The sequence below is a fragment of the Melospiza georgiana genome, chromosome 1 (genome assembly GCF_028018845.1).
Source record: "Melospiza georgiana isolate bMelGeo1 chromosome 1, bMelGeo1.pri, whole genome shotgun sequence".
Classification (NCBI taxonomy): Eukaryota; Metazoa; Chordata; class Aves; order Passeriformes; family Passerellidae; genus Melospiza; species Melospiza georgiana.
In genome coordinates, this window is record NC_080430.1 from 20,220,131 (window position 1) to 20,234,378 (window position 14,248).

The window sequence follows — 14,248 nt, forward strand, 5'->3', positions numbered from 1 at the left end:
ATAAACAGCAAGGTAGGATATTGCTGTTCAACACAATAGTCCATGACAGAGCACTGAAGAAACTTCTTTGTTTTGTTTGTTGGAAATTTGTTATTAGAAAAGTATTGATTTTTATCAGTCACTCAATACTCTTTAAGACACATTCAATCTGTGACACATTCAATGGGTCATAACCTGGTGCTTTGCTTCATTTAAGATTACCAGAAATTCTGACCTGAAGGCAAGAGAGGCTACTCAGTGCCTCTTCATACTGAGTTTACTGCGTATACCATAAGCAGGGCAATGCTAAAAACAATTATAAAGATCAAAAGATTCAGTTGCAATTGCTTAGACGCATGTGAATGTGCATTCACAAGAAATGAAAAGAACAGATTTTGATTAGAGAAGGAGGCACAAGGTCTTTTTAACTCCCCCACTCTTACAGTGCTGGCAAACCAATATTTTCAGTAACAGAAATGGTGGATACTTTCCATGTTGCTTGAGTAATTCTACACCTATATATTCTGTAAAACATGCTAGTTGGGCAACTTAAAAGGAAATTTTCAGTTACTTTCTTCAGGTGTTAAATCCTCATACTGGAGAATAAGAGACCTAGGCCTGGATTCATGAAAGATACATTGCAATAGCATACACTGGTTTGCCCCTTGCCAGCAAAGTGAAATCCGAGATAGAGTACATGTTAATATTGTCATTCCAGTGCTAATCAGGTGCTCTATGTCTCCAACATAAAGAAAAGGACAAACCAGGAAAATTGTTGTAACAGGACACACACTTAATGAGAACTGTGACACATCAGTTCTTTTATACAGTCTTCCCTTTCCAAAGCTATGTTGAAATTTGTAACCTATCTTCTTGAGGATGGACTTAGAAATGCTAAGAGAAAAAGAATTTACATCTAGTTTTAAAGCAAAACTTTTCCAAAAACACTAACACTCATCATATAATATTCATCATATTCATAACATCTACTACAGTGAGAAAGACTAAATTCCAACTAAAGCAAAAAGCTTAACTCACACTCCTGAGTTTACTCTTAGTAAAAATCCAACATAAAATTATATTGAACAAAATTTTGGATTGCCATGTTCTGGCTCCAATAAATGAAATCTAAATCTATTTACTGCTTGAATTCCTTAGTAAAGACACAGAAAAATAAATATTCCTTAGGTATCAGATCCACAATCTTAAAAATATGTCAAAAATTTTCTTAATGCCCTTTAGAAGTACAACTTTAAGCTCATGTGAAATGCTATACAGCTATAGACTGACATTTTGCCTGAAGCAGATCAACGTAACACTGCTTTTATGAGAGCCTGGACTGCTGCATAACATCTCTACCTCAGAGACCGAAATATTCAGTTGTGATCTCTGGTTTAATGGTCCAACTGCTATATGATTGTTTGGAAGGTGGAAGAAGGCATGGCATCTGCATTTCCTGGTGCTGAGAGCTGGTCAGTGGTTTCACTGGCTCCATTTCTGATGGGAGAAAAGTCTGGAGATTGAATCTAAAGTATGGCTTGAAGTAAAACAGAAACCCATAAATCAGAACAGTTTGAGCATGAGAAATGAGTTGCACAAACTCTGGATAGCTGAGGTATGTTAGAAGGAATTTCTACAAGGAGATCAATGAAAAGTTGGTTAAATAGTGAACTAAAAGCATTTTATGATGTTATAGCTGAATCTGAAGTGGGGGAGATCTTCACTGGCTGCACTGGAAGATGTGACTGTTTCATATTCTCCACCATACCCCAAGCTGTTGACCAAAGCCTACAGTGGGAGGTGAAGCTGCAGTGCAGTGATAAATCACCTTTGCACAACTTGCCAGAGCTGCTCAGTAAATGTGACAGGTGGAAAGCACTTCCCTCAAATCCTGCTCAAAGCCTGACCAACCAGCTCTAATTTAGATTCACAGCCCCGACTCTGAGACCAGAGGACACTGTTCTGGCCACATTCAACCTTGGTGAGAGAGGATAGTGGGCATGGAGTCCCAGAACCTGAGAAACACTGCTTCCAGACCTGAAAGTATGAACAAAACTATGCTGAGAAACCTTTCTATAGCAAATAAAGTAATATAAAACACATAGAATAAGCAGTAAGAAGTCTTTCTATTATATGTCCACAAGACCTCAGACGTTTTCCAGAAAAAGGCATTTTCATCAACATGTTAGACACTATGAGGTGGTTCAGTCACATCCTTAATTTGGCATACAACTGTTCAATATTCTAAGGGAAAGATAACAAAAAATACATCTATTATCAGCTGGGGTTCTCTACTATTTATGAATATCAACCTCTTCCCTTAAATCAGTAGTAATATTCAACAATACAAATGTAAACTACAAAGGAAACTGTTCTGGAGAATTCTCACTTTGTACAGATGGGATTAAAGCGAGAAACAGCTGAAACATAATTTTCTCAGAATTTCTATAGAAAATTAGAACATTTAAACACAGCTATATTAAAACTTTTCAGACATATGTGAGAAAAGGGTCAGGTGTAGGAGAAACGAAAACTGCCCAAAACTGATTAAATTGAATGCCATGACCCCTATGAATCCTCATCTGTCATTACTCAGAAATAAATTTCAGGATTACTGTATTTACCACCTTCATCTGAAGAGTATGTGATGATTAAAAGATTTCATTGATGTCTTGAACAGCCTTCTGCACACATTTAAGCCTCCACTGAAGAGGTCAACAGGAAAATGAAAAATGCCTTATGCTTGATGGAGGAGAAAGATATCAACAAACTCCTTAATCACACAGTATCTCATAGAAATGTAGCTTCAATTATTTTGAGCATTTCCCTTCCTTTGAGTTACATGTTTGTTCTCAGACACTGAAAGTAAAAGACTAAAATTTTACCTATAAAGTCAGCAAAAGTGCTGTGAGGTGAGGTTCTGAAAGCAACTCTTGGCACTGTTATGCCAAAATATTGTTACACTGTCTCCTAGTGCCATTAAGGAATTCTGTTCCTTATCTTTTTTCCAGTAAGGATGAACAACTAAGACAAAATTATTTTCTTATTCTTGTCATTTAATGTTAATCCAATCCATTACAGTAATTTATTCCTGAAAGCATTAATAACTTTATTAACTGCACCTCCATTCAGCACATGTTCACATTTACCAGCACACTTTGAGGTAAGCAAGTAGTAGCACATCTGCTTAGCAAGTGACTGAACATGGAAAGAACAGAACAGCCCATGGTTAGAAAAACAGCCCTGATGAAGTTGCTTGATGCCACTCCACAGGATTTCCACAGAAAGTTCTGCCATTCAGCTTTCCTCTGCTTGGAAAGGAAGCTAAGGGAAATACAGACAAAAGTACCAACAGTCCTGAAACCTAGAGAACAACACTACCTAAACCCCTCATATTTACCAAGCCCAAACCTTCATCTCTAAGTCCAATTGATGCTGAGTAATTTCTTATGCAATCTTCTTTTGAAGCTTTGACAAATTCCTTGATCTACTGCTCGCCATCAGAGTGGATCTCATGAGCAGAGTGGATATTGTTGACAGGAGAACTGCCAAAGCCTCAGCTCTGGACCTGAGGAGAGCTGACCTCAGACTGCTCAGGGAATTAGTTATTAGGGTTTCCTGAGAAACTGTTTTTGCAAGTGCTGGGGCCCATCAGTGCTGGTCACTTTTTAAACATCATCTCCTAATAATGGCACAGAAGCAGGCAATTCCCAAATGTCAGGACTCAAGCAGGTGAAGCAGAAAGCCATTTTGGTTGGACAGGAATCTTCCCTTGGAAAAAAGGGCAAAAAGAAGATGTATGGCCAGCAGCAGCAAAGGCAGGTGACGTGGGAAAAGTACAGAGATGCTGCTTTCCACTGTAGGGAAAAAAATGTGGCAAAGGCTCAGCTGAGCAGAGCTGTGGGTGGACAATAAAAAGAGCTTCTTCAAACATATTAATGGCAATTGACCCAGTACAGGACAAGGATGGGCTCCTCACAAACAGGGACAGGGACAAGGCAGAGGTGTTTAACACATTCATTGCCTCTGTCTTCAACATGGATGATGGACCAAGGGCTGATCTGATTTTAAGCAAAAAATTATTGTGGACCTTCCACAGGCAAGAATGCTTAACAAATTTTGACAGTTAACAGTTTTATACATCTTATTTGTGTATTAGCTTTGCTTATTCTAACACTAAACAGCATCCAGGCACATCTTGGGATAGTAAGGTACCTTGTGAAAGCTAAAATAGCATTTTACTTGGAAGTCATAGTCTGTTGAAAAATTTGAGAACCAAATAAAAAAAAAATCAGAGAATGAAAATGAATCTGTGCAGTGAGTTGCATAAAATCTTTAATTATGTAAATAATGAAGTATAAACTGAACTTTCAAATTAAGTTTACAGACATCTTGTTCAAAATAATGTTTTTCTTTGTCTACAGTACATCATATTGAAAATGTAAATTCCTAACTAGTAATGTAAAATGCAGTCCAAAGTGATTATTGATAAGCATGTACTTAAAAAATATTTGAGTTAGATCTTGTTTCCTACAGTTAGAGAAGGAGAATAGATAACCACACTGATCTTCAGTCTTAACCACATATAGAAATTTTGTTCCAGCATGTCTAGAAAATTCAAATGCCCATCAAAGGTGTACTGCATGAAGATAAAATAGGACTAGATTCGGTGAAATATAAAATTTTTTTCAGATTGCTTTTGCTGCTGCAAGCCTTAATAGTAGAAACATCCTATTTCTATATCCTATTTCTAAGACTCCTCTGTACTGCTACATCATTTCCCTACTTTTAGATATGTGAGAAAAAGAAAAGTCATTACAGACAAGTAAGAGCAACTTTTAATCTAGTTCTTGGAATGCAGAGCAGAATTAGAGCTTTCATGCTCTCAACTCACCCAAGGGAAGGCCAGCTCTGAATCTGGAATATGTAACACATAGAGAAATGTCTCATAATGAGAGCTAATTATGACAGTAGCACTGGTGGTCCTGAGAAAGCTCAGATTTTACTTAGTTCTCCCAGTAGAGAGAAAATGAAGGAGAAGGGCTCTTCAAGAGGGTTCTCCTTAATAAATACAGTACCAGAAATTCCTCTTACAAGTTTTGGAGCAATTTGGTTACAAAAGCTATTCCCAAGGCCCAGCTAGTCATTGCCAAAAGGAATTACCAGCTCATGCTATGAATGCAGATATAAATACCTGCCCTCACCTGCTGCTCAGAGACTCTCATCAAACTGCCAGCCCTGAAATTCTTTTCTCCTGACCTTATACGTATTTGGATGCCTGTTCTGGGACACCTTTCTCAGAAACAAGTCCGTGGAGACCCAAGAGCTAAAGAAAGTTTTGAAGATGTTAAACAGTTTTGTGGAACAGAAAAACAAGGGCTGACAATGCCCTACCTCCAAGGACCTTAGATGACATTAATCATGTTCTGAGATGACATTAATCACATTCTGTCTGCCAGTTTCTAGAGTTGTAATCAGTTATGGGCCCAATTCAGGCTGTCCTCACATCTGACTAGTGATCCAAAGAATTTGTGGGCTTTAATGTCACTGTCTGAGAATAACTAGGGAAAAATTTTTGGGTTTTTGACATAAAATTATAATAAAGTATGGGAAATGTATTCAAATTATCTGTACTTTACTGTAAGTTCAAATGCCATAGTTGGTTAGGGACTGAAATGTATCCTAAATCCCCATAGAATAGTGGAAAAAACATTTTTAACTACCTTAAAATTGCAACCCATTCTTCTAAATTTTTGTCATTATTTTCCAAATTAGACCAGTAAAAATATGTGATATTTTCTTTTTTAGTTTAGCAAATGTGGACATTGCTTTCAAACCATTATACAATATGGTAAGTTTAAAGCTCAAAATAAAAGGAGATAGAGTCCAAGGTACAAGAAAAAGAATCAGAAGAAACTGTGGAATTAAAAAGGTGGTGCAAGATATTTCCAGTTAAATTGATAAAGTACAGTGATAAAGTACAATCTGTGTAAAGTTACACACATTTGGAATTTAGTGGGAGAAAGCTCAATAGAATTAGAAAATACAATACCAAAATCTGAACTATATATTTTCTCCTTCACAGTCAATAAAAAGGATAATTTTTATAATAACAGGTGGACAGTTTATGTAGAAATTTAATTCAAGTAACCTGTAGTCATGACTAATTCATGTTCAAATATAGTAGCTTTATAGCAAGCTCCTAAACCAATCTACATATTCTACAGTATTTCCACCATTTTTCTGAAAAATATGGAAGGAATTGTATACTGTACCAGAAATGAGAGAGAAAAAATTAAACATGCAGATTTCTTGGTTTTAAAATACCATAATGATAAACCTTTTGTATTATTGTATAATGAAAACGAAAATTGCCTCCTGTGTGGAACTTCATTCTAGATATATCTGAGAATACGTTCAGGTACCAATGAATAAAAGAAACGTCACAATCTCCTGTATGTAATTAAGGTAACTACAAAGTCAGATTCAATCTCTGAAAGAAATTTTGAGTCTTCTTTACAGGCTTGTTTTTGTTTGGGGTTTTTTGTTGAGGGTCCTTGTTTAGTTGGTTGATTGGTTTTTGTTAAGCTTTTGTTGCTGTTTCGGGGCTAATTGTTTATTTTTGTTTAATATCAGGTTTGTTTTTATTTCTTTCTCTTCCCAGAACTGGTTTTAAAATGCTTTAGAAATACTACTTTATTCATTTCACATCCTGTTCTCTCAGTCAATTGTCAATCCTGGCTGTTTTAAATGAAGCAATAAATGCTTTGTTATTTGATTAGTTCTGCATAAAGAGATTTTTTCCTCTTTTCAGTAGATCACATTATGCACTGAAGCATAAAATTTTATTATTCTTGTAATTATATATAAGTTACAAAAACTGCCAAAGTTATTTCTATTTATGTGTCTGTAAACTTTTATAGATAAAATTATAACAGTGAAAGAGTGATATAAGCAATATCCTTTGGCCTTTAGAGTATACTCTAGAGTTTTGAGCTATATTTCAAATAAAAATATTTTTTTCAAATCTGATTTCCTGATTATTGTATTACTTTGTATATCTTTATTTTAATTATGTTGCTGACCAAAATCTATGTATTTTAAATGTTTTTTGTTAAGGAAAAATTTGTACTTAAATGATTTAAAAATTGGTATGGGACAACAGAAAAAAAAAAACCAAAACCCATGAACTAAAACAAAAAAATCCCAAAGAAAGAACAAAGAAACATCAAGACTGTAATCTTTATCGTTTACTTTTAGAAGACAAGGGAAGTGCATGAGTTATGAGTTAAAAAATTTTCCAGTGATTTGAAGGTATTCAGGGTGATATAAGCTAGGGATAACTATGAATAATTGGACAAGTTTTTTGAGAAAATGAACGTGCTTAATGGGACTGTACCCAGTGCTAGTTATGAACTAAAAAACCTTTCTGACATCAGCTGCCATTGCAGGACATTCTTATAGTCCTGGAACATCCAACCCCCACAGGTGCATCAGTTATTTTATATAACTGTAATGGAGATAAACAGTCACAATTTAGCAAATTAATTGAACCTTGAGTGACTGGCAATGAAATGTCATGTTATTCAGCTACAGAGAATAACACAGTCCATCTTTGACAGGTTCTGGAATCCTACCACTACCACTCCTAAAGAGTGACACAGCACAGTACAGAAACAGTTCCAGGAATATAAAAGCCCAATGTTCAAAAAAGACAAAACAATCAAGGTTTTAGGATTCATCAGGAAAGAGAGAAAAAAGAACCATTTTGTTACAGTATCATTCCACTGGTCACTCATTTCCTAAATGCTCTGCACAGACCTGATTTTACAGGACCAAAAGAGTATAGTGGATTTTTTTAAAGTCAGAGAAAGGAAAACAGAAGGAATAGTTTCCATGTAAGAAATAAGTTGAAACTCCTTCAGTGTATGATGTTGCTTAGGGATGATTGCATAGAGAACAATATGGAGTAGGTGTGTTTGGCTGTTCACATTTTCAGTAAAAAGAGGGTAAAAACAGTCACTTTCTTTGCAAGTGACAGAACTGCACAACTTGCTGCAAAAAATGAGAAGGTGTCTATACTTGTGAATGTGCTTCTAGGGAAACTAGGCTCTATACAGAAGGCAAATACATTAAGGTTTGCTACATATCCAAAACCACATTTGGTTCGTAAGGTCTCCTAAAAAGGAAATATTAGGGACATTAAGAGGAAGTATCATATATGTTCATCCTCTCACTGACAGCAGTAGAGAGGATATCAAGTGAAATGGACCTTGATGTGATCCTCTGTTAATATTCCTACGTTCTCAAAGTTCTCAAAGACATATTCCACACTTTGTTGAATTGCTTTTAATTTTCTGAAAATAACTGTCTGTCTCTTCTACAAAACTGAAGTCAGCAGATACCAGTTCCCTAGTCTCTGGAATAACTTCTCTTTATTGTAGCCTGCTAATCTGATCAGGCAGCCCTTGGCAGCTGTTGTATTCCCAGGTGAATGGAAGGAGACATGAGCAGAAACTCTGATGGAGGGATCTGCAATTTTTATAGTCAGTAACAACACTGCAGGAGGGAAAGGATAGAAAGAAGATAGGAAAAACAAGTTTAGAGATCATGGAAATTACTGTCAAATCCATGCTGTCTCTTTTGTAAACAACCGTAAGTATAAAATATTATTCATGGATAATTATTCCACCATTAACCTCCATGGCTGCAGTGAGACAGCCTAACTCACCATGGTATTTACCACAGGCTGCAGGGGAATCTCCTGCTCCTTCTTCCCTTACCTTGGTGCCACCAAAGGCACCTTCTCCTGCATATTCTCACTCCTCTCTCTGGCTGATGTGGATACAGGCAGCCTTTTACACAAGGCAGAACCTAACTCAGAAATCTTACCACACTGCAGAGACACAGCAACAGGCACAAATAACATTGCTCAAACAAAATTGTCTTTGCATTTTCCTCCACACAGTACCATTGTGACACAGAGCAAAAATTTGATGTTCATACAATGGAAATTTGATAAGGGCCAGCCTAAAATGATGTTTATTGTTTCTCAGGCCCAGCAATTTAAGCGGCTCTCAGTGGCTTTGCAGTTCAGCATTGTTGTTGCTAAGCAGCATATTGAGAACAATCTACAGTATCCTGTAGTTTACAGGAAATTACAATGCAAGCTTTCAAAATTATTTTTCTATAAGTCCAGTGTTTACTTCCTGCCTTTAAACATTACTGCATGTTTGGCTGAAATAAACAGCCACCTTAGATTATATATTTTTGTTAATGTGTAGAATTTCAAGGTGTTTCTACCCAATCAGGGAAACATTCTTCTGAAAGGTGAGTCGGTGTCACAGATGGGAACATTTAGTGGTTCTGTTCAATTTCATCTTTACGCTGCATTCATTGCCTTGTGACTCCATGCACAGAAATAACAAGCAAAGACCCCTTAGTATACTTGTCTCACACAGTGATATGGCTCAATAAGACTCAGAAGAATCTCCTTTGATATGGGCATTACAAATATTATCTAAAACAAATTAAAAATTGAAAAGGAATTGTATTAGAGTAGATCTCAAAAACTATGCGTTTATCTCTTAAAGAAAAAATATTTTTATTTTCTTAGCAAATATATTCCCTAGCTGAAGACAAGAAGGAGACAGATCTTTGCTACATGATCTTCTTTATCCTCAGAAACTTCCAAAAAATTGATCAATGGATAGAAGTGTTTTACTTTTGGTTAAACTTTCCATTGTTTCTACATATAACCAGACAAGTCTAGGGCAGCTGATTTTTGCAGCTGATCACCATGGCTATTTTAGCTAGTTGTATTTTAAAAAGTTGCACTATAGAGCACTTTTCACAACATCCAACATGCATTTTGCCACAGTTCAGAACATCTCTATGGGCAGAAGCAGACCCACTTACAAGCAGTGATGCAAACAGATACCACTGCTAAGTAGCAGCTGTAAGTTGAAGCCCTCAGTGGGTGATGTAAATTCTTATCCTGAACAAGTAAAATTTGTCAATATAAAAAATATGGTTTGTTGTAAGGATGAATTTAAACCATTGCCCTAAAGTGTTGTGAACCTCTGAAGTTCACAAAGTACATCTTATATGAGCTACACAAGAAATCAGTCTCTGGAGGCTCTTTCCTGAGATTTTAGTATCTTTTTTATTATAAAACATAAAAGTCTTTTGGAACATCCTTTACCATCAAAGCCAAAGCTTTTAAAGCTTCTAACATTGCCACAGGGACGTGCATCTCCCATTAAGAGGATAGAGTCTGAATACAACAAAAATAAAGAATCAGAAAGCTTGGCTAGTGTTCCTCCTGGGGTTACGTTCATAAAAAGCTGAACTTCAAAATACAAAACTCATTTGCAATAAATTTCCATGACTGGCTTGGCAGAAGTAGGAAGCCCATAGTACTAGAACTGGCACCTTATCAGAGAGATGTCTGGAAAATTTTGCCCATATCTTTCCAGTTTATCTTGTGCTCAAAGTTCAGTGCAATTTCTTGGGTTTGGTGTAGTCTCATCAGTGTTATTTCCCAAAGCCTGAGCAGTGCTTAATGACATCCTAAAGGAGAAGGCTTTTCATTAGCAGCAGTAACAAAGCAAAGTTGCTCACATAAATTAATGATCCATTCTCGTAGTAGTCCTTGACACTGGGAAATATTAACTTTGTTTTATTGATCAGAAAGACAGAGACATGAGATAAAATGACTTTCTGCAGCCATGCAGGAAATTTGTAGTAGACCTAGGAACAAAATGCATCTCCTAAATTCCACTTCAGGGGGTTACATTTCAGTAGCTCTGTGATCGATGTGGAAGGAGGAAAAAGATTAGTCCTGTTCTGTCAAAAAGAGCCTCTCCTTCATCATTTGTGTCCAAGCAAATACTGCTAACCTACAGCAGCAGTGCTTTCATGAGTAGCTCTTACCTTGGGGTTATTGGGATCCATCCCCATCCAAACTGTATAATTTCTGGTAAATGTTTTCTGAGTTTTATTTCCCTAGTGCAGTAAGTGAGGATGGTGCAAATAATTGCACTGATGTCGGCACCATACCACACAGGCAGAAGATGTTTGTGGTGCCTAACCAGTATTGGTAGCAATTCCTACTAGCCAAAATCCATTTAAGCTTGCTGGCCTTATTGCAAACTGTCCCACTCTGTTCTTCATTCTACAACAACTCTATTTTACAACTTTTGATAAATAAATCCTACTGAATTAAGCAGGATATTGGCTAAGTGTACACGGCTGGACAAGAAGCTTTGCAGATTCACAACAGTTGACTCAAATACCCAAACAACTATTTCATAAAATGATTTTATTAGAATTTCATGGGCTGCCTAAAAGTGTTAAAATTTCTGAATTTATTTAACAAGATATTTATACTATTTCTCTTTTGAAGGAGAGACAAAGAAATGAAAATAATGCTGCTATTCCTTCTTTCCAAACACACATAGACTGTCCATAGCTGGAACATACCTGTTGGAGGTACCTTTGTGGGTTCAGCTGGTAAAAATTCCTGGGACAGTAAGCACTCCCTGGAAAATGTGAGGTCATCAAGTGCTATGCCATCTTTGGGACCTTCTCCAGCTATCCCTTCAAAGACAACTTGAAAATCTTCATCTCCATCTCCAGACAGGTTCAGAGCCTTGCGCTGCCAGAAATTTCCCTGGTTTCCAGTAAGATTAAGGAGAATTTTTTCATGTTTCAATGTAGTTCTCTGGTAGATAATCAACGATCCAATGTGAGCTCCAAACATATGATAATAGAAAATTATCTGTAGGCAAAAACAAGAGCATAAAGTATGCAATAGGTGACTTCAGTCAAATTCTGCTATTGTATTGACTCTAATTCTTAAACTGAGCATTACTAATAGCATTCAGAGAAGTCAATAATTTTATTGATTGAAAAATAGTTTAATCAAAAGGTAACAGAAGAACTTACTATTTACAATTTTTTAACTATTCCATAAGCCAAATTTCAAAACCAGCATTAAAATATTCAGCAGCAGATCTTGCATCCCTTTGAATGACTCTTGCATTTAAATGTGAAAGAACTAAAATATTTTTAAGGAAACAGAGGAATGTAGTAGTGTCATTTACAATATAGGAAGCAACTTCCATTTACTGAACAATTTTCTGGTTAAAAATGTGTTTATGTAGGCTATAGAATGTGCAATTAGAAAATAATCCAATCTATAGTGGAAGCAAAATTTTACATGGACATATGCAAAAATAACCCCAAAGAAAACTAAAATATATAAGAGGAGGTACTTGGATTACAAAACAGTTATTTATCTATTTTTAGTAAAAATGTGGGAATTTTTAAATACAAAATACCAAATACATACATAAAAAGATCATTGTGAAAATTCATCACATTTAACTGCACTCTCAATTCTTTACAATTCAGTCTTGGATTTCTATTAATTTTGAAGGTGCAGCTTTGTTTCTGAAAGTCTTGTATATAGACAAAATATTTTTATTCATTCATGTCCCTTTATAGTTACTGCTCTTTATTTGTTTTCTATCATAAAACTCGTCCAGTTGATGTAAATGTTCATTTTCAATGATTTGAAAATGAGTATCATTTGTTCATTTTTCAATGACTTGAAGTGGTCTAAGATGCCATACTAAATCTGTTGTAATATGATGAAGGATTTTCTTCTCAAATAACCCATAGGAAGGAGTAAAATATTTCAGGTGACTCTCTGATCTCATGCGATGAGGTTTCAGATCTTGACATATTTTTTTCCATTCATACAATTTCCTATACCAATCATTGCACTTCCTTTGGTATTTGTCTATGTGTACATTTCAGAACTGCTCAAAACTTGCAAAAAGTAAAATATCATAAATATGACTGCTTCTGGCCGCATGATCAATGTCAAGAGATTGGTCTGCACAACCTGTGTACACGTTTGCTTTTGTAAATAATTTTCTATGTGATAAAAACAACAGTTTCCCATAGTTATATTTCAATCACTTAATTGCATTTAATGTGTGATATGTAACAGTACAGATGTCAACATGTCATTCTCAGTTATTCTGCATTTCTTTACGTATGTTTTATGCTTCATAAAAAGAAGTCAAAAAGTGGAAAAGTTACTTTTAGAGCATAAAACCAGGTAATGCAGAGAAAGAGATACTCATAAATACGATGCTAGAAGCAAAAGGTCGAGATCTCCATGTTTGTGCAAGCAGAATATTTTTAGTATATGTACTTTAGGCAATAGAAAAATTAACATGTTTCCAGTTTTGAAGATAATTTTATAATGACTAGGTTAAATTCTGCTACTGAATATCATAATTATTCAAGTTTTCTTTTGAATCATAAATCAAGTCCTTTATATTTAATACTTCCTGATCTTAAGTCAGGAAAGATAAAGAATTTACATACTTTTCAGAGAGAAGTGTTTCAGTAAAATGAACTGGTTAGAAATCTCAAACATAAGCAGAACTCTTTCCAAGTTACAGATAAACTGCTCAAGAATATTCCTCAGGAATAGTATGAGGTAAATGAAACTAGAGGCTCATGACTGGGCATTTTGCCCAGAGAGGTCACCTGCATAGCCAATAAAATGTTTAGGACTATTTTAGTCTAAGATCACCTTCATTTGATGAGCATAGGTCTGTGATCACACAAACAGTTAATTTCATAAGCTTTTTTAAAAAATGGCCTCGTAAAAATATCCTCTTGAGAGGCCTACTTATTAGATGTATAAAGGTAAATTTGTAGTTTCAAAATAAGGCATAGCTAAAGTTTCTGGGGCATTATATTTTAAGCAAAGACTATAAAAGATGTATCAAAACCAGGAAAATGTATCAAAACCAGGTTTGCAAAGAAATATTCAAGCTGAAGTAACCAGAATGTGCTGGTTGGAAGATCAAGCTTACCCTTCTCCATTTTCTAGAGAAGAGCTGGTAACAAAGCCTTCTGTTAAACATCCTTTCTTTTGCAGTTTTATTCTTTTAAAAGCAATTCTTACTGCACTTATAGACACTTTCTCCATAAAATCAGAAACCATTAAATAGTTGTTTATTACTTTGGATGAGTTGCATAAGACATTGTAAATCAGACACTGCATTTACTGGCAGCTTCATCTGAATCTCACGGAGTACTCATTTACTTCCAGAATAACTCTTCTCCTGCAGCAAGATTTTTCTTATGGTTAAAATGAAATAAGATCTGATCCTGACATCTCTACGAAAGGATAGGGTTTTTTTTTTCTTAATAATTATTTCAGTAATCATCTTTAATCATT

At 35.5% G+C, this 14,248-nt stretch overlaps 1 protein-coding gene across 1 annotated transcript in view; it reads right to left on the minus strand.

The window, feature by feature from the left end:
• The window catches only part of MALRD1 (MAM and LDL receptor class A domain containing 1), a 230,646-nt gene that overhangs the window by 120,738 nt on the left and 95,660 nt on the right, over window positions 1–14,248 (minus strand). The window contains exon 25 of the mRNA XM_058018380.1: window positions 11,464–11,761. Within this exon, the coding sequence (XP_057874363.1) occupies window positions 11,464–11,761 (298 nt within the window). The remainder of the gene's footprint in view (window positions 1–11,463; window positions 11,762–14,248) is intronic.